Genomic DNA, 20,447 nt, shown 5'->3' with positions numbered 1-20,447 from the left:
TTATAGTGAGTGCGATTGAAATTAGACAGAAGGCATTTCCAGTCATGAGCTGTGTGTGCGCATGCCCCTTCACAGTGGACCAAGGCTTAAACCAGCGGCTTGAGCAACATAAGGGTGGCTTGGGCCAGAAAAGGGTTCCTGGAAGTGGCATCTCTGAGCTCTGTTCTAGGCAGAAGAGCCTCCTGCTGAGAAGTGAGGGGAGAAAAGGAGGGAGCAGTCTGCACAATTTAATCTCACAAAGCAGTGCCCTCAATAAGAGTCAAAAGCAGATAGAGTTGGGAGGGACCTTCCATTCTAATTCTCTAAAGATGGGAAAACTCAGAGAAGCTGAATGACAAAGTAGCGTTCAAGGAAGGAAGAACACTACAGCTCTTCCAAGATGGAATGAGCTGCCTTGAGAAGTAATGAGTTCGCTCCCCTGGAGGCATTCAGGCACAGGCTCAGTGACTACTCTGAAGGAAGCTGTAGGGGTGACTCCTGCCTTAGGTGGGAGCGTGGACTGATGGCCTCCAGGGTTCCTTCTGACCCACAGAATCTGGTTCTATGCCTGGCTTAGTTACTGAATGCTTGCTCTGCACCTGATTCTGTTTAAGTACTTTTAGTAATTTGTGCAAATTAATTATTTCATTTAATTCATCAAGCATTTGTAGAGTCCCTGCTCTGTGCTAGGGGTTTAGGATCAGTGAACAAAACAAAGATCCCTGCCCTCATGGAGCTTATGAATTCTAACTGGAAGAGACAGTCAAGGAATAATAAATATATGGTATGTTAATAGACAAAACATGCTAGGAAAAAATTAGACCAGGGTGAGAGGGATTGGGAGTATGGGCCAGGGGTGGTGATGGTGATAATTGCAATTTTAAATTGGATGAACAACGTGACTAGTGAGTTGGACTGAGAAGGTGACATTTAAGCAAAGACTTAATGGAGGCAAAAGGAGTAAGCTACACAGCCAACTGGGGGAGGAGTGTTCCAGGCAGAGGCAGCCACCAGTGCAAAGGCCCTGAGGCCTGCAGGCCCAGTGAGCCTGCTGTGTTTGAGGAGCAGCAGGGGTGTCAGTGTGGCTGCAGCAGAGAGAGCAAGAGGGAGAGTGGCTGAAGTGGGTGTTAAATGGGTAGTGGAGCAGATCATGGAGTATCTTATAGGCCATTGTAAGGACTCCGAGTGAAGTAGGGATACAAAGGGGTATCTTGTTTTTGCTTTTCCTTCCACTTGCAGGTGGTAGGGGTCTTTGTCGTTCCAGTGCCTGGAGAGAGAGGGACATGTTGGTTTCATTCAAAGAACTTTTTTTCCCATCAATCCATCCCCAGGCCCACTCCCTGACTGAGAGGGAGGATATGGGTTAGACAGAGAAAGGGAGTAACCTCGGGATGGGTCGTAGGCAAGCCCCTGGGGAAGGAGGAGCATGAGGAGGCTGGGGTGCTCTTTGTGCTGGAGGCAGTAGGTCTGGACGTGCTGTGGCTGATGCTGGACGTGAGACAGGTGGTGTGGGAATGTGGCCCCACTGAGGCTCTGGCTCGGGGGCTGTGTGCCTGCAGAACCAGTCTGCAGTATGGCATCATGTGTCTGAAGAGGCTGAATTATGACCGGAAGGAGCTGGAGAAGAGGCGAGAGGAGAGCCAGCACGAGATCAAGGGTAAGCTCATCAGGCTTGGAGAGGGTGCGGGAGCAGCCTGCTTGGCTGGTCCCTGCCTTGGGCCAAGTGGAGGGGAGGCATTCTGTGTCTCAGGGAATCTTCCAGTCTGAAAAGGAAGATGCAGCCTCACCTTAGGGAGCTCCCAGTCTGATGGAGGAGACATAGTCCATGCCAAGTTGGCTATAATTCCCCTCCCTCAACCCCACATACCAGACAGCAGCCACCAACTGGACAAATGCAATGAATCCTCTGGGACGGTGTTACAGACTGGTGTGCTTGTGGAACTTGGTGATCTGGATGGGGTTGGATGGGAGATGCAAGTCTTAGAGAAGACCTTGAAGGTGGAAAGAATAAGAAGGCCATTCCAGCTTGGGTCAGGGGGATGACCCGTGCAAGGGTTCTGGGGAGAAAGCTTGGAGCCTGTTGGCCTGACCCCGGGTCCTGTAAACTGGCAGGGATGGAGTGAGTGGGGGGTTGGTTCCCCAGGCACCCAGGTGCCAGGGAGGAGAGAAAGAAGATATGGAAAGTTAGGGATGGAGTGGGGGTCAGAGAGCAGGGTGGACTGCGGCTCTGGGTTTAGGGAGCTCTGCTTCTGTCCTTGGAGGGCCCTTGATGAAACGTAGTATCTCCTTCCGTCCCTTTTCTTCCCCCACACTCCAGATGTGTTAGTCTGGACCAACGACCAGGTGGTTCATTGGGTCCAGTCTATTGGGCTCCGGGACTACGCAGGAAACCTGCATGAGAGTGGTGTGCATGGAGCCTTGCTGGCCCTGGACGAGAACTTCGACCACAACACACTGGCCCTGATCCTCCAGATCCCCACACAGAACACCCAGGTGGGCAGCCTTTTAATCAGTCAACTTCAGTCTCTCCCTGTATCCCTCACTTGCTCTCATTCTTTCCCTCATACACAAAGGCTTAGGTATCTTGGGGGGTGGGGAGCTTTTCTAGGGCCTATGCCAGAGGGTATCGCAATGTCCTCAATTCTCCAAGTGATCGCTGTGCATAAGCAAGCCCTCATGGGAACACATGGCCTTCACATACAGAGCACACGTAGTGTGGGCCTGGCACACAGTGTGCTCTTACAATGCGCATCCCCGTCCTGCCCTGGGTACCTCTATCTCCTCCTAACCCCACTTCATAGCTGAGACTCTGAGCCTTCCTTTTCATCCTGCTTCTCTGATCTGACTTTTCTTAGAGGGGAATGAGCCCCAGGGCCCCTAGGGACCAGAGAGCCCATATCACCTTTGTCTACCACCCTAGGGATCTGCTCCTGGGCCCCCAGCCTTAAAAAAGCTAAATATACCAAATTACACAACCCAGAGCCTCTCCACACCAGGGCTTTGGCTCTCTGTCAACAGCTCAAATGATTAAACATCTCATGAAATTACATTTCATCATTTTTATGGAGCTGTCATCTAAGAATATATCTAAATTCTCTTGAACCTATTTATATTTTTGGCCTTTCTAACTTCCTGTGGGTAATAGATTCTAGAAGTACTGCTTGTTGTGTAGAGTACTTCCTGATTTTATTTGTCCTAAAAATGCCCCTGTCAGGCCCCTGGGGAAGGAACTACCTCCTCTTGATAGTTTAGGTTTGGTAAGGATATTGGTATTTAACTAGTTCTCACCTTTTATGATTTCATAAACTCTGATTGTATTGCCTCTGGGCCCAAGCCTTTGTCTCTCCAGACGGACTGTTCTTAATTCTTTTAGGCTTTCCTCATATAGACTCGCCTCTGTCCCCTGATTGTTTTAGCTGCCCTTGTCTGGACTGTTTGCAGCTGTCAGATCTCTTTTGAAATTCAGCCACCAGAGCTGCACAGGCTATTCTGGGAGCAGACACGTTTTGGCTTGAATGAGGGTAGGGCTGTGTTGTCTCGTAATTCTGGGCAGTGTGTTGGCCTTCTGGGGGTGGTGGCAGTGCACAGGGCCATTGTGTCCTGTAGGCATTCTGCAGTGACCCCCCCCACCCCCACCCCAACCAGTCAAAATGGATAGGACAGATCCCTTCATTCTCCAAGAGAAGCCTGGATTTTTCCCCCAAGTGCAGTTCTCTCCACTTGCCCACTTCGGGCAAGCCTCGTCTGCCACTTTGCTGCCCACTCACCTCGCTTTGTGAGACGCTTCTGAAATTTACACCTATCCTCCTCACCTTTCACTGCCCAGAGGAGCAGTGTCATTTGGATACTTGAAATTTACTGTGCTTCTCCTTTCAGATCATTTCTAAAAATGTTATGTTTCCAATACCGGCACAGACTGTCCTTATGGAACTCTACGCTTAATATTTTCTACCTAGAAATGGACTTTTCTCTTTCTTTGATTTCCTATCTCTAATGCATTCAGTTTTGGAGGATAGCAGTAATTCTGTAAATAGTAGCAGGGACACCTCCCTATGGCTTTCTAAGCTTTCTTAATTTCCTGACCCAGTCATTGAGCTTAGCTGTTGGGAGAAGTAGCGTGTGACCCAATATGGAATCCCTCATTTAAAATGGTTAAAAATGGCTCGGTGTGGTAGCTCAGGCCTGTATGCTCAGCATTTTGGGAGGTCAAGGTGGGAGGATTGCTTGAGGCCAGGAGTTTAAGACCAGCCTGGGCAACATAGTGAGACCCAGTCTCTACAAAAAGTTTAAAAAATTAACTGGGTTTGGTAATGCGTGACTGTAGTCCCAATTACTGGGGAGGCTGAGGCGGGAGTTTTGCTTGAGCCCAGGAGTTTAAAGCTGCAGTGAGCCATGATTGTGCCACTGCACTCCAGCCTGGGCAACAGAATGAGACCCTGTCTCACTCAAAAAAAAAAAAAAAAAAAAAAAGGTTAAAAATATCTGGTAGCAGTTTTGAAAACTTTTCTGCTTTTGGCATTTCTGAAAACTCTGAATGAGTTAATCTCCTGGGAGGCCTAGAGAGAGTCTGTATGCACACAGCCCAGGGACAACCAGTATCCACAGCTGAGCAGGCTTCCTAATTTTAAGTTTTTGATGTGAAAACTTATCAGATATATTTATTTAATCCAAATCAGTCATGTTCTGGTTATCCATGGTTTACATGCTTACTTACCCCTCCAGAAAGAGAAAGACAGGCACAATTTTCCCCTTTCAGACAATTTTTTTTCCAAGTAGGTGACGTCTCTTTATCTATGTGTTCTATGATCCTACTTTTTTGTTTTTTTTTTCTTAGAGACAGGGTCTTGTTCTATCACCCGATCTGGAGTGCGGGTGTGATCATAGCTCACTGCAGCCTCAGACTCCTGGGCTCAAGCTATCCTCCTGCCCAACTAACTGGTAGCTGGGACTGTAGGTGTTCACAACCATGCCCAGTTAATTAAATTTTTTTTTTTTTGAGACAGGATCTCAGTATGTTGCCAAGACTGCTATTTTTTTTTTTTTTGAGACAGAGTCTCACTCTGTCCCCCAGGCTGGAGTGCAGTAGTGCCATTTTAGCTCACTGCAAGCTCCGCCTCCTGGGTTCAAGCAATTCTCCTGCCTCAGCCTCCCGAGTAGCTGGGACTACAGGCGCCCGCCACACCATGCCTGGCTAATTTTTTGTATTTTTCGTAGAGACGGGGTTTCACTGTGTTAGTCAGGATGGTCTCGACCTTCTGACCTTGTGATCTACCCGCCTCGGCCTCCCGAAGTGCTGAGATTACAGGCGTGAGCCACCGCGCCCGGCCACTACTTTAAAAAAAAAATTATGTTGTTCTAATTTGCTGTATATGAAAGAATCCTAGGCTTACAGCTTTACTTATGAGTTTGCTTGAAGGAGCAGCTTCAGAAAGGTGTGTAAAGGCCTCTAATGGGCTAAATGCACTGGAGCCTTGCATCTCTGACCTTGGACCCTAGGAAAATGGTGAAAGATGGCATAAAGGTAGTTAACTATAGCCCTTCCCACCTTTCCCTCTCCTGCTCTATGGACTCCAGGCACGCCAAGTGATGGAAAGAGAGTTCAATAACCTGTTGGCCTTGGGCACAGACCGGAAGCTGGATGACGTGAGTACCTGGCCATGAATTAGGAGCCTTGGGGATTTGGTCATCTTCGTTGGATTGAGGTTCATGAGTTCTGCCTTCCCTGGGCTAATTGTTGGAAGGCTAGTCTATGGGAGGAGAGCCAGAGGGGATGGGGATAATGTCAGGGGGTTGAGGAGGTGGACCAGCCCTAGAAGAACTTGTCTTGGGTAGTAATAGGCTGTCGAGAAGTCTCTGTGAAACTCCTGTGCAAAAGCTGAAGGCCCATGTGTTGTACTTCCAGCATCTTCCAATTCTGTGCCCCGCCTTCCTATCCACATAGGATCAAAGATTTTCCCCAAAGGCCGTATCTTTGGGATCACACCTTTTTCTTGATCTCTCAGACCATGTATCTTCAGTGCTGAGCTCAGCACACCTCCAGCTTGCTCAGTAAGACTCCAGCCTGTCCTCCAGGAGTGTGGGTGTGTGGAGGCGGATGCCCTGCTGAGGTTGTTAAATGACAGGTTTGCTCTCTTGCTCACCAGTGCAGTCTGCACAGCTAAACACACGCTCGGGCTTTTACCATCCCAGCTTTCTCTAGTTTCACCCTTGGGTCTACCTTCACACCAAGTTAAAGTTTTCCTCTCTCCGCCCTCCTGGTCACTGAAGGAACAGTCCCTTGCACTTGATTTCATCGGGCATTCCCCTTGAGTTGAGGGAAGACCCTGGCATTCTGAGCTATATGGTCCCCTTTGAGATGCCAACCTAAGCATCCTACTGTTTTGTTTTGCACTGGTTTGCTGAGGTCATAGCCCCTCCTTGGCCCCCGCCTCCTCTTCCTCCCTCCTCACTTTCCTATCACTGCCCTTGCCTGTCAGGTCTGCCCTAGTTGATCTGGCTCCAAACAAGTTAAAAGAAAGCCCAGAGTGTGTGTGTTTTTCGCTGCTCTGTCTTCAGTCCAATCACTGTTTCTTAGTAGGGTTTAACAGGGCGAAAACCCACCTTTGTAGAAGGATTGCTCTGCCTCAGGGGGACACAGGGCACTATAAGGAATACACAGAATTTGTGGAAGTGTTTTCTTCACAGAGGTACCTTGAAGTTTGGGAGAAAAGAATAGACTTATATATGTATTTTTTTTGGTTATTTAGATACTTTAAAGGGGCTAAACTGGCAGCCCCCCCTCCCCCGACCCAGAGCTGTCCCAACTCTGACAGATCTGTTTTCCCAATGCCCCTGTGATATTGACCCTCCCACTAATTCCACATGCACTCAGGATCTCTGCTTTCTTTGTTGCTGTCTGGAGAAATGACTCCCATATATCTATTAGTGTGGTGCTGTCTAATTTAGAAGCTATGTAGTCCTTCAATCCTTACAAAAATATTCTTTGAATGCCTGCCCTGTGCCAGGCATTGTGCCAGGCATGGTGGTTAGTGATGACGATGTCTCACTTTATGGTAATGATCACCACATGAGATAGGTTATGATGCCCATCTTACAGATGAGGAAATTGAAGCTCAAAGAGGGAACTTACCTGCTGTGGCAGAGCAGGACCAAAGCAGATGCGAGTCTGATTTCTGAGCTCTTCCCCCTTGTTCCACTTCCTCTGGGAAGCTTGTGGAGCTCTCTGGCCTATCAGCCTCCAGACATTGGGGTGGAGTTATTGTTTAGACATTGGGGTGCACATAGAGCTGTGCAGTGGAGTTTTGGGGATTCAACTAGGTGTGGGCTAGAGAGGAGGGTTTTTGTGGGAAGCGTAGAGTAGAAGCCAGGTCCTGAGAATAAGGTAAGATTTAGGGGTGAGGCGAGGGTCTGAGGTCCAAGGAGACTGCTTCCTGTCCAACTGTCTAGCACATCATCAGCAACCTTGAGTTGTCTCTTGCAACCACACCCTCTGCTGATTTTGGTACTTAGTGTCCCTTCTCAAGCTTCAAGGCTCTTAAGGGCGGTATCCAGTTCTCCCTGCACATGGAGATGAGGACTCAAGGGAAATAAGGAAGAAGGGAGCAGGAAGGAATAACATCTGACTGTTAGGGGACAGGGGAGGAATGCAGAAACAGGTCCTTAGGGTTGGCTGAAGGTGGAAATGGAGATAAGGGGAAGGCGGGAGAGAGAAAAGAGGCTCTGGGCTAGGGTAAGAGCAGGATCATGGGGAGGACAGCAGTGACAAGGGAAGTTCCTAACAAACTCAGGAATGGGACTCCTGCATAAAGAGCCAGCTGCCACCTATTCATTTAATGAATATTTATTGAGTGCCTAATGTGATCCCAGGCACTGCTCAGAGGTTGGGGATACATTGGTTGGAGCAAAAAAGGTTATGGTTTCTGCCCCACGGAGCATAGAATTTGAGAGAAAGAGCGAGAGAGAAAGTGAAAGGCATGGAGGTAGGGAGAAAGGAAGGAGGTGGGAAAAGGAGGAGGAAAGAGATACAGTCATGCATGGCTTAATGATGCTTAGCTACGGGGATAAGTTCTGAGAAATGCATCATTAGGCAATTTGATCACTGTGTGAACATCACAGAATGTACTTACACAAACCTAGGGGGTATAGCCTATTGCACACCTAGGCTATATGGTATAGCCTGTTGCTTCTAGGCTACAAACCTATACAGCTTGTTACTGTATTGAATACTGTTGGCATTTGTCAGTATTTGTATATCTAAACATAGAAAAGGGACAGTAAAAGTATTATAATCTTATGAGACCACCACTGTATATGCCATCCATTACTGACTGAAACATTATGTGGTGCATGACTGTATTAATGAAATAATCTCATAAATACATATAAAAATGCTACTAGGATGAGTGCTGTGACTGAGAGGTACATGGTGCTGAGAATTTATCAAAGCATTTGACCCACTTGGCACACACAACAAACCCTAGGGGGGCAGGGCTGGGAGGGGTTGTTGAGGCAAGAACAGGTGGGTGAATGTCCATTGTTCCTGCTAGTCCCACTCTGCCTGCATCAGCTCTGAGAACATGGGGTGGAGGGAGATTGGGCATGGCTTCCAAGCAGGGTGGATAAAGGCTCTGAAGTGTGGGGTGGGGAGGCCTGTGCAGAGGGGGATCCTGTAGGGTTGTGGCCGTGGGTGCCCTGTGGCAGAGATGGTTATTTTGGAGACATGGCTGGCATGGGTGAGGGGGGCAGGTGGCAGGGGGCTGCCTGCCATGTCCTTTGGAGGAGACTGCATCTGCTTGGTGGTCTGCCTGACCCATCCCTGTTACAGGGTGATCTCATCTGATCCCATTAGTGGTAGGCAGCCTGAGAAACAGGTAGGGCAGATGTTATTATTCTCATTTTACAGATAAGGAAACTGAGGCTCAGAGGGGTCACTCACCTGGTACAGGGTCACATAGCCAGTAAAATGGCAGAGCCAGGATTAGAAGCCAGGTGTCTGACTCCCGCCCGACATAGTACTCTTCTGGTATACTGGGCTACAGCCATTCGGAGGCCCCAGAAGGACAGGACAGTGTGTATAGGGACTGGCTGTCACCTCCCATGGGCTGAGGCAGAGGAATGCCTTGAAAGGTGAATGGTCATGCCAAGCCTACTTTGAGAAGATTGCGGTGGGCTGGGAAACAGTTCAACTGCAGGATGGCAGACCCAACAAGACTCTCCCCCGCCACACACACCCCCTCCATCCGCCACCCAGAGACAGGGAATTTCAGAGTCGCAGGGTTTCCCGATTCACTGTACAGATGGAAAAACTCAAGGCTAGAAAGGGGAAGTGACCTCGCTCCCTCTTTCCAAAGGGGTGGGAGTGGTGCCCCTTGAACCAGCAGCGACTGGCCCCCTCCAGGCAGGGCGTGAGGATGGCAATTCCAACAGGGCCCTCGGGCCTCTGGTGTCCCCCATGGTGCAGGGGGATGACAAGGTGTTTCGCCGCGCGCCCTCCTGGAGGAAGCGCTTCCGGCCGCGGGAGCACCACGGTCGCGGCGGCATGCTCAGCGCTTCCGCGGAGACCCTCCCGGCGGGCTTCCGTGTGTCCACCCTGGGGACCCTGCAGCCCCCACCGGCCCCGCCAAAGAAGATCATGCCTGAAGGTGAGTAACAGGCGGGCTGGGCATGGCCGAGGCCCAGCCGAGCGCGGGCTTCTTCCTGGCACCCCAGGGCCGGGCCGGGTGGAGAGGGGCGAGGCCGAGCCTGGTGCCCCGCGCTCCTGCGCTGCAGCTGCACTAACGCTCCGCGGGGAGCGTGTGCGCGCACTAACCCGCCGCTCTGTGTGTTCTCCCGCGGCTGCCGACTTCTCCCAGCCGGGACGGCGGGGTCGCAGAGACTGGAGACCTCCACGGTTCGGACCTACTCCTGCTGACCCCCCATCCTCCCGCCCCGGGTCTGACGGGGGTGTGCCCGTGGCTCGGGGTAAGTGGGCCAGGCCCGGGGACGCGGGCACCTTGCTGCTGGCCCTCGGCCCCACGCACCTGCCCTTGGCTGCCGGCCTGGCCCTGCCGCTCCAGTCCCGCTTACCAGCACTGCCTGGCTTGCCCCTTCCTGCTTCGTCTGGCCTGGGGCGCTTTGCGCTTGGAGCACGCTGCGTTGCCGCTGTCGCACACATCCTACAACCTGTCTCGCAGATGCCCTGCAACCTGCCTCACAGTGCGATGCCTGTCTCTCTCTCTCCCTCAGCTCACTCCCACTATCTCTACGGACACATGCTCTCCGCCTTCCGGGACTAGCCATGGCCCCCAGGGCTGGCTTCCTCCTTCTGGGTTTCACAGGCTCCTCTGGCCCTGACCCCTCCTGCTCGTTCCCCTTCCTTCCGCAGCTCCTAGTCTCGTCCGTGACTTTCCGGTTGCCCTGGATCTCAGAATATATTCGTCCACCCCCTCGGCACCCCATTACCCCGAGTCCCACCGTGTGTCCGTTGTAAGTCCGGTGGATGTGGCTGGGGTTTCCTGGTATTGTGGAGGCACCCAGGTTGTCCATGCTTGGGATTCTGGGGGAAGGAGAGAAGGGCAGCCCAGGGTGGATGTGAAGCCACCCTTCCTCTTCTGGACCCAGCCTGGTCTGCACTGCAACCTCCACCAGGACCAGGATCCTGGGCCACAGGCTGGGATGATCCTTCCAAGAAAGGGTCATTTCAGACGGAGCCCTGCTTGGGCTATTCAACCTTAGGGTGTCTATCCATGTCTGGCTGTGCCAAATGGTCTGGCAGCTGGTTTTGGCATCCCCAGCATCACCACTCTCCCAACCCGTCACCGTGACTGCAGTTCCTGCCCCCATTCTCTTGGGGTCAGGGAGGGGCTGGGAAGGGCTACTGAAGGCCCCATTCTCCCACAGGATGGTGAGGCTGGGAGGAGGAAGACTGAGGTAGAGATTCCAGGCCCTAGCATAAGCTGAATCCCAAATTTGGGTTTGGGAAGAACCAGAGAGAAATGGATCCCTGAGCTCTGAGCCAAGGGTGAGGATGGGGAAACTCTAAGCTCCTGCCTAATAAGAAGCATAGGCAGACCAGCCAGAGGGAGAGCCAATGGCCTCTGGTAGCCTTAAGCCCAAAGGGCAGTGGGAATGTCCCCTGCCCCAACCATCGGGTGGAGCTCCTGCTGGGCTGTGGGGAAGGGAGGTTGTGCGGATCTTGACTCTAGGGCAGAACAGATCTAACCATGCATTGCTAGCTCTGCTCCCAGCATCCCTTCCCCTTCTCTCCTCCTCTGCCTCACTTCTTTAGTAATCCCAACCCTATAAAAATGAACCTAATGGGTGGATTGAATATACATTGACCCTAAAGTCAAGTTTGGGGAAAAGGCAGACTAAGGCCTCCTTTCTCTGACCTCCCAGGAAGAAAATAGCTTCTCCTACAGTGATTCATGTCCCAGGTCCAGGAAATCCAATGTTGGTGAAGGCAGCCACTCTCTTGCTTGTCCCCAAATCACCTAACCCTCATCCAGGGCTATTTTGGTGGGCAGGGACTGCCTCCTCCCGGAATTCCTAAGATCTGCCCAGCTGCCACCATTTTCATTGCTTTCCCCAGCAGCATGATGGGAACCCAAGCTGAGGGATACAGGTCCTGATTTGGTAGGAATATTATTCCCAAGAAATACCCGCTCCTCACCTACTCCCTCATCCTACCAAGGTGCCTGAAAATGTTCAAGACTTATGTTCAGGGTGGGATGATGGAACCGAGGGCTTCATCAAAGTGAGAGGAAAGGAAAAGCATCTGGCATGTGTTTCTTGGATAGGGGCCAGTGCAGTGCCATCCTATAGGTGGCTGGAGCAGCTGCTTTGCAACCTGATCACCTTGAGTTCTGAGCAGGGACTAGGCTTGCAGGTGAGATAATGGGCCAGGGCACCCAGTCCAGAAGGAGCAATGGCACCTGGGCAGTGCCAGGGCTTAGAGCCTGCTGCTCCTTTTCGGTAGAGGAGAGGCCCATCACTGGTGTGGTGGGGTGGGCTCTCCCCTAGGCTTGGGCAAGGCAGCCACCTGCCCTTGCTCTCCCTTAGTGTTCCCTGGCCTCCCTGCCATCAGGTTGCCGGGAGTGGAGATGGAGGGATTATTGAGCAGAAAATGAGTTGGATGGAGATAAACAGCTCCCATCCCTGGGTAATGGATGTTAAGATGATGGAGATTCCTAAGATTGGTGGAGTTGGGCAATGCATAGCCATCTGACTCCTTCAGGGTGCTCTTGATGGGCTGGCTGTAAGGGAGACTCAGTCCCAGCCTCTCCCCTCTACAACTCCTGCCACTGTTGGCCATGTCGTGAGGCAGCAGCTGTGCCAGGATAGCTGGGTCCATTCAGAGCACCTTGAGAAGTGTTGCAGGGAGGTGTTAAGAAGAGAAATCTGTGCAAACAGTGATGGAAGGCTGTTGTCTTGGTGTATCCCTTGCCTCATAGTCAATATATTTTTTTTTTGGTGAGTCACCAGTGACCCGAGCCCTCCACACCAGCCTCCTGTATCTCATCAGGTCCCTTCTCAGTACTGTATTTGCTCAGTGCATCAGGAATGGGTGTATGGGTGTGTGTGGGTGGGTGTGAGTGTGGGTGTGTACGTACCAATAAACAACCTGGTTTTAAGACAATGTACAAATGGCCTCCAGTCTTTTTTTTTTTTTAAACTCTGAACTCACCTGAGATTTCCAGCTTCTTTCACAGTTGTAAAGGCTGCTGTACTCTGGAAGGAAATGTCACAATTTTCAGAACTTGTAGTCAATAACTGTCTATTTATTTATATAAGCACAGGACTGATAGATTAATGTTTGGGTTGCATGTGCCCAGTAGGTAGAGGACCAGATAAGGAGAGAGGAAACTGATGTCTTCCTTCATCTCGCTCACCTGGTCAGGCTGTCACCCTTTCCTGCTGCTCCTGGAGTTCCTTCTCCTGAATGCCCCTTGGTCACATCACTCCACCGTTCCCACTTTCAGCAGCTCCCAGCACCTCTAGATCAGAGTTGCAGTTCCTCCTCAGTGTGGCCTAAGAAGCCATTCATGACTTGGCTCCTTCACCTCTCCTCCTCCCACCAGTTTCAAGTCCACCTAACTCAGAAACATGGTGTCCACCCAACCCCATCACCAGAAGGCAGCATGACTGCTTCTGTCCTTACCTTTGTAGTTTTAAGCCGTCAAGACCACTTCAAGCATCACTGGGGAGGCATCACCTACCTCTCCCCAGCAGAACTAGTTAACCAGCAACCTCTGCTCTCCAGACATTCTGTACACTGCACAGGCTGGGCAGTGATTGCCTCCCACGCTGGGCTGTGAGTTACCTCCTTTAGGGCAGTCTTGTTGATCTCTCCATCCCTAGGTGTATATCTTCAAATAAATAAATGCACCAGCCTTCTCTCAGAGGGTTGTATAAGGATTAATATTAGTAAAAGCTAAAAATTACTGAGTACTATTGTTTGCCAGACACTGTTCTAAGCATGGTAAATATATTAACTCATGAATCCTCACAATTCTGATATATTCTCAGCATTTTATAGAACAGGACATTTTAAGACTAAGATAATACAGCTGGTAAGAGACAGTTGTGGGTCTCAAACCTAGGCCTTCCTGACTCCAGTGCCTTGTCCTTAACTATGATATGTATGTTCAAACTCCTGACCCAGTGCCAGGAGTATTTATCATTTTTTTTTTCATTAGGAGTAGCATGATGAAAAGCAATGCTTATTGAATGTTGCTAGCTTCTCTTTTAAGTGAACTCAAGTCCCTGCCCCTCAACAAGCCTTCCCCAGCTACCCAGCTCCCTTTCCCTGACTCCTTTGTGTGTACAACTCATGTGGTCTTTGGCTGCTGTGAATCTTTGGGGGGCTGTGTTTCCCCTGCTCCCCTGAGTGGTGAACTCCCCTTCGTGTAGCACAGTGCACCATGCATCCTGTGTCCTCTTTAAGGCTGATGGTGCCCCAAACATGGATGGAGCAAGGACAGCAGAGTCCATGGGCACAAGTGACAGGAGGGAGTGGGACAAGGCACCCTGGACACAGCCCAGGGAGGGAAAACAGAGGTGAGGGAAGGTACTGGCCCTGTGCCTGTAGGCCTCTGGGGGTCCCTTGCTACCCTCTCCAGGATCAAAGGTAAAATTGATGAACCTTGGTGACTGGCTGGCTATGGGAATGAGATCTTCACTGAAGGGATCCAGGAAAACTATGACTTCCTTGTGCTGCCTTCCACTGGGACAGGAGATATAGACGGAGCCGACTTATGTGTAAATGGGAGTTTGATTTTGGACATCCTGGGCTTGAGGTGAGAACTGGACATCATGGTTCCATCCGCACTTGTAGGAAAGAAGAATCTAGGTGTCTTTCCTAGAACCGTTTCCTTTGCTCCCTCTAGGAATGCTCCAAGCAGTGAGGGGCAGGGAGTCTGGATCCGAGTGGGGACCTGTGGCAGAGGGGGACAGGGATGAGGCACAGCCAGAATCGTGGAGGGGCTGTGATTGGAGTTTCTATCCAGGACTGGGTTGAGCTTCCTTAGCCAAAATCCTGGCTCAACCTGAAGTCTTCCAGGCCCACCCTCAGGCTTTTCTGCCCAAGCCTGGGGCCCAGAAGCCCGGGGAAGCCCAAGGAACCTAACATGTTGGGGTGGCGTTTTACCCAGGAAACAGATACCTGAGCTGAGGGGTATCTTTTCCTCTCACCCTCCGCCATCCCTCTGCCGCCTCCCTCTCCAGTTGATCCACCCCATCTACACCTGTAGCACTTAAGAAGGTTTTCCAGTCTACCAAATAAATTACTCTGGGAGGTTAGATCCCTAGGAATGTTTATCGGAGTGCCACAAGTAGTACTGTAAGCGTTCAATTCACACCAATTATCTAAGCACTCGAAGAAGTTCCTATTTACATACCAACAATTGGTATGCCAATTTTAAGTAATATTTATCTTTTCATTGTAGTGGATTCCCTAAAGTCCATTATTAAGCAACATTTGATTAATCCAGTTTGATTTATTGTAGGTGCTTCCAACTAAAGAACAAATTTGAGCTAATCTCCCTAAAGAACTCCAACTCATTATTCATTAATTGGAGTCTTTTCTGTAATTCTGTTGTGAAGATTAAGCATTTGCTAATTTAAGAAAGTCCCCATGCTTCGATAACAATTGTTTATTCTGTGAAAATAACGAGTGAGGCTGGCCTGCTGCTTAGCAGAGTTTGCCATTCACACCTGTGGAATTCTAGCAAACTGTTTTTCCCTTAAGGACTTAAAGACATGAAAAAGTAAGTAGACAGTGACTACAGTGCTGAGGACTGTTCATTCTTTCCCGAGTCTGAATGTGATCCTCACTGTCTAATTGTCAGGATAACTGAAGAGGAGCAGACTTAAAAAATATATCCAGCAGCCCCAGAACCTGTCCTTCAGCAGAGCTGAGTGCCTTCCTTGGCCAGCCCTTCTTATCCCAGTAAGAAGGAGGGCAAGGGATGGGCAGGTCATAGCTGCAGGGGACAGGGTGGTTTCCACCCTGGGAGTGTGGGAGGTGCCAGGGGCAGAGAAATGAACTTGAAGGGAGACGATCCTCCATGAATGTGTTCTGAGTATTTTCGGAGGGTAATAAGGGAGTGAATGTAGATTCCAGAGCCAAGGCACTGCAGCCCACCCAGTTGCCCTCCTTGTTGCCCTCCTCATTCCCCAGGGCAGTGAATCAGGGCTAAGAGTCATGGAAATGACCTTGGTCTTCCTCTCCAGCCCCTCCAAGGGGGAAAGACTAAACTTAGTGACACCAACTTGAAAAGAAGAAAATCCCACCAATGGGAGCAGAGTAGGCCAATTTGCAATTCCCAATAAGCCCTGCCTGACTGGTTTGGGACAAGCAGGCAGTGGGGGAGACCCTCCCTTCTGCACCCTCACCTGAGTTCTGGGAGCCTCCAGAGGCTTCTTCTGATTCTTTTCCTTAGGCAGAGTTTCTGAAGAAACTCGGGGGGCACAGTGGTAACTCTCCTCTCCAGCAGTAAGGTCAGGAGGGTGGGTGTGGGAGAGATGGCCCAGCTGAGCCCGGAGCGGGTGCAGGGTGGTCGCTAGAGCCTCAGGCAACACTGGGTTAAGACCATTGTCAAGGGCCCCAAAGGATTAAGTAGAGCTGGAATGTACCATGCTCTGAATCCCTGCTTCGGTAATGATTCTGAAACTTATAATTTGCAATAAATCTGATGAACTTAGCCCCAGGCAGTTGGAATTAATAAAGTTTTCAGTAGATGTCCATGTTCCGTTTGAATTCTAGCTCCTGTTAAACTCCCCAGTTAATCCTTATGTAATGTCTACCCAAAAATCTCTGTTCTCAATTTCCCACCCACCTTCTAACCTCAGGAAGCTAATATTTGAAAATAGCACCCCAAATGAAGAGAACCCCAGCTTCTCTTTGATTGTTCTTTGTGGACCCCTTTACCCTCCCCGAGCTAAATCTGAATCTCCTTCATGCTGGGAGCTGCAAGCAGGAACCACAATCCCCTTCGGCCTGGAGGGAATGGAGGAGAATGGGGAGGGGCCATGCTATTTGGCCCGCAAGGAAATGACAGTGTCTGATCCCCCTTCCTCACCTCCCACTTCTCTACAGGGCTCCTGGTATTGTGACACCAGGGCAGAGGTGGGGACTAGGGAAGGGAAACCACAACTTCTAGCTCTGCACCCTGGCTGTGGGCTGAGCACTGGGCTTACGAGGTGCTCAGTTAACTGAAACCAGAGGACCTGTTGGGACATAACACAGAGCACAGCAGCCTGTGAGCAGTGGCTTTGAAGTATAGTCATAGCCAGTTGTCCTCCGTGTCCCACAAGGATGTCTGTGGAATCTGGTCTCCACCTAGACTGAGGTCCAGACATGCTCGACTTCCTTTATCATGGTAAAAAGAGCAGGGGTCCCCAGTGCCTAGTGACCACCAGCAAGATGAGGCCCTTAGCACTGTGGAGCCCCGCCCACTAGGGTGTGTCTGGACTGCTCAGTGGGAAGGGGCAGGGCTGTCAGTCATTTCCCTCCCTGGGCATCATCACCGACACTCTTCTGGCAACCAGTCTTTATTCATTTTTTAAAAAAGGAAATCCAAATAAGTTAGCAAAAAAAAAAAAAAAAAATACAAAACAATGGCAAAACCACACGATGCTTTGTTAACAAAAGAAATCACCCCCAAGAGGCCCCAACCCCTTTTCCCTGCCTGTCCCCGGCAACTTCAGCACAGGAGACCTTGGTCGGATGGCAGCTTTACAAACAACACACGAAACGAAACAAAACATAAAACCACTGGAAGGTTCCCAATATTCACTGCAAAAGTTTGGCCCCCCAGGGACTTGGGAACAGAGGGCTGTTCCTCTCCCCTTCTTCTCTCTCAATTCAGGGCAGGCCCAGCCCAGCCACTGGCATCGGGAAGAGACCAGAACAGGAGACGTGCACAGCTTGTCCAGGTCAGGACACTGCGTCTCTCAAACTGTTTCACTTGGGGGGTGGAATTAGAGGCCGCGTTATGATAAAAAGGAAGCTCCTGAGTTTGCACCCTGAGCTGGGGCATACACGAGGGGGCGCTCTGGTCCCCTGCTTTACCTCCCTGGAAAGGGGATGCCCTCTACTCTAAGGAGGCAGCTGAATGAGGGCGTCCAGTCCCTTGCTGGGGGGTGGATTAACCTTACATGGATGAGGAAGGGGATAGTCTGGCCTATGGCACCCCAGAGCTGGCTTCCTAGCATCAGGGCAGCCTGGCTTAGGAGGCCCCTGCTACAGAAGTAGTGGCATCTGTGGCCAGCTTGGGGGGCTCACAAGGATGCCCGGCTTGGAAGACAATCTCAGTTGGGCATGGTTTCATCTGGGAAGGCCACAGACACATCTTCCACTGTGATGCTGTCCACGATGGAGGTGAGGGAGTGCAGGTTGTGGGCATCTGTAGGGTCAGCCGTGAGCAGATGATCTGTAAGGGGAGGTGGGAAGGTGGTACCTGGGTGAGCAGTGGGGGTTCTTGAGGCCCAGAATAGAGGATGGGACCCTTGGGGTGACAGAGGTTTTCCAGGACAGATGAATGACAAAGCTCCGGAGTTCTACTCCCTAGTGCCTGCCTTTCCCCATGCTCTGTGAGTGAGTGAGTGTGTGTGTGTGTGTGTGTATGCGCCTCTTCTCTGAACTCCCCTAATAGGTAGGGTTTGGAAGCAGCCACTCAAGTTGGAGCAGGATGGAGCTCCCCAGAGACTGGACCTGCCCTTTGCTCGGCCCAGTTTTGCAGCACTGACTCAGCACTTCACAGGGACCCCTGGGGCAGGGACATTGTCCTCTCTGTGGAGAAGGTCAACCACCAGGCATCAGCTGGGGAGCTGCAGGAGCTACTATCACTCCTTTGCTGGTCAAGACTGCAGGGGCACACAGAACCTCCCAGCCCACCCTTTGGGCCCTGGAGTCAGCAGGTCCCTGGAGAGACCCAAGGGAAGAGGACCGGAGCAAGGAATAAGGTAAGAGGGGAGAACCTGGCCCAGGGAGGGACTGAGGGATTGGAGCCAAGGTTACCAGTCAGGCCTCACTTACCCCCTGGGTTGGCGCTGAACTCCAGTGCACTGCCCCACTCTGGACTGCAGGAGGCGCTGTGAGAGCTGCATTCGCTGGGCACCTGCAAGACAGGGCGAAGGCCCAAGGTCGGGGCACAGCCATTCTTTGATGTCTCTCTCTGCCTAGTCCCAGTGGGCAGAAGTACCTGTGGTGGGGTTGGAGGGTGGGCCACAGGCTGTGGCCTTCCAGCCCAGGCCATCCCCAACCCCAGAATCTTTGTAACTAGCTCCTCTCACACCCCAGAGGCCCTGCTTCCAGGCCTTCCTGGCTTCCATCCTGGGTGGTGGTTCTGCTCTCACGGGACACCAGCTTAAAGGGGTCCCTGGTTCTCCTGACTCTGGCGATAAGGGTGATGGAGACAGATTTTGTGGCCCAGTGAAGGTCGCTCTGTGCAGGCCTGCTGGAGTTCCAATGAGACTGAGTGGGTTTTCTCTCTGCTCAGCCACACCCAGGATGGGGGTGGGGCAGGGGGCAAAGCAGTCTTCTCTGGTGAACTTGGCCTGGCCTTTTAGGCTCTGACTCAGGCGCTGGGATTAATCCTCACCCTCACCCGGGCTGACTGTGGCCTTGCTCCTGATCTTTCTTCAGTCCTGTGTTCCCCACCCCCACCCCTTCTGCACTTCCTCCCCACTGCCTTTATCTTGTCTGGAAAGAACACAGGACACAGGAGGTCAGCTGGATAGCCCAGCTCTGACCAGGGAAGGGCTCCTGCAGCCCCTCGACCCTGTCTGGCACCTGCTCCAACCCTCTGAGCCCCTCTTGGGGTCTTGAGGCTGTCCAGGTGCCTCCCTCTGGCCCCGTCCCCTTGGGGCAGGGGGATGGGATGGCCACTTACCCCTGGCTGGGGCCCGCCCCCGCCCCGGTAGCGGAGGTCACGCTCCTCCTGGTTGAGGGAGCTGAGCAGGGCCTGGAGGCGCTCGATGTACTGGATGGCACTGCGCAGGATCTCCACCTTGGGCAGCCGCTGGTTGGGGTTGAGCAGGGTGCTCCTCTTCAGGGCCTCGAAGGCCTCATTCACCTTCTTGAGCCTGCGCTTCTCCCTCAGTGTGGCCGCCCGCCGCCGGTCCACGGACACTGACTTCCTCTTACACACCTTACACGCCCACGGCAGGCACTGGCCTGGACAGTGCTCGGGGGTCCCCAGCCCCTTGTCCTCGAGGGGCCCTGGGGCCTCGGGGCTCAGGGTGAGCTCCGTCCGCTCATAGCCTGGTGGTTCGAAGCCCTGGAGGTGGACAGGCAGGTAGTTTTCCCCATCATAGAAGCGGGGTTCCTGGTAGAAGTAGGGGGATGTCTCATACAGCTCCATGGGGTCGGAAAAGGCTTGTTCCTGCCACCAGCCCCCAAGCTCCAGCAGCCCCTCACGCCAACTGCTGGGTGCCATTTAAACCCTCCCCGCTGGCATGGAACCAGAGATAAATATAGCCAACGCCACAGAAACCTGAGCCCCCTCTAAGCTGTTGCTGCACATCAAGACGTTTACAGTGGATTAGATGTGATTCCCCTTCTCTCTCCCCCATGGCCCCCACCCCACCCAGCCAGCCTGCCCCTGGCCCAGGCGGGCTCCTGTGCACGGGTCGGGAGGCCGTCGGGTGTAATTTGATTAGTTTTCATTTCTCAGCAGCCCCTGTGGGGCAGGGGCGTTGGGGGAGGACACATTCCCCTCTCATCTGCTCCTTTCAATTACTCCTAGCTGGGCGGCCTGCCTGCTGTCTCCTTGCAGTCCCGAAGAAGCTGGTGGGTATAGGGGCAGGAGGGAACAAGGAAGGGTAGGCTTAGGCTGGAAGGGGCCTTAAGAGCCAACTTATCCATCTCCTTGCTTCCTGACAGCACCTTAACCACACTACATCAGTCGATGAGACTCTTTTAAAGACTTCCCTGTGGAAAGAATGGGACTGCTTCAGATTCTGGGCATTCACGGGCACTCAGTATC

General features: G+C 51.8%; 2 protein-coding genes across 8 annotated transcripts in view; one reads left to right on the top strand and one right to left on the bottom strand.

The window, feature by feature from the left end:
• Window positions 1-12,603, top strand: part of PPFIA4 (PTPRF interacting protein alpha 4) — a 52,482-nt gene extending 39,879 nt beyond the window's left edge. For 3 of the 7 annotated variants that reach the window (XR_001711841.4, XR_010151067.1, XR_010151066.1), the window contains 6 exons: window positions 1,539-1,636; window positions 2,297-2,472; window positions 5,554-5,622; window positions 9,440-9,620; window positions 9,831-9,939; window positions 10,204-10,294. Coding sequence is in view for 4 of the 7 variants with exons in the window: in XM_016936176.4 (XP_016791665.1) it covers window positions 1,539-1,636; window positions 2,297-2,472; window positions 5,554-5,622; window positions 9,440-9,620; window positions 10,204-10,253 (574 nt within the window). In the remaining 3 variants the exon portion in view is untranslated. Of the gene's footprint in view, window positions 1-1,538; window positions 1,637-2,296; window positions 2,473-5,553; window positions 5,623-9,439; window positions 9,621-9,830; window positions 9,940-10,203 lie in introns of all 7 variants that reach the window. The other 4 variants (XM_016936176.4, XM_054657814.2, XM_016936153.4 and 1 more) reach the window with 2 other exon arrangements.
• Window positions 12,604-16,994: 4,391 nt separating this feature from the next.
• On the bottom strand, window positions 16,995-19,912 carry MYOG (myogenin). Its single transcript, XM_016936185.4, has 3 exons — window positions 19,353-19,912; window positions 18,497-18,578; window positions 16,995-17,891 (listed from the first exon to the last, which is right to left on the bottom strand). The coding sequence occupies exons 1-3, from the start codon at window positions 19,896-19,898 to the stop codon at window positions 17,770-17,772; spliced, it is 750 nt and encodes a 249-aa protein (XP_016791674.1). The 5' UTR covers window positions 19,899-19,912; the 3' UTR covers window positions 16,995-17,769.
• Window positions 19,913-20,447: the final 535 nt, after the last annotated feature.

Source organism: Pan troglodytes, chromosome 1 (genome assembly GCF_028858775.2).
Source record: "Pan troglodytes isolate AG18354 chromosome 1, NHGRI_mPanTro3-v2.0_pri, whole genome shotgun sequence".
Taxonomy (NCBI): Eukaryota; Metazoa; Chordata; class Mammalia; order Primates; family Hominidae; genus Pan; species Pan troglodytes.
The sequence above is the reverse complement of the archived record's forward strand: the minus strand, read 5'-3'. Positions and strand labels throughout refer to the sequence as shown.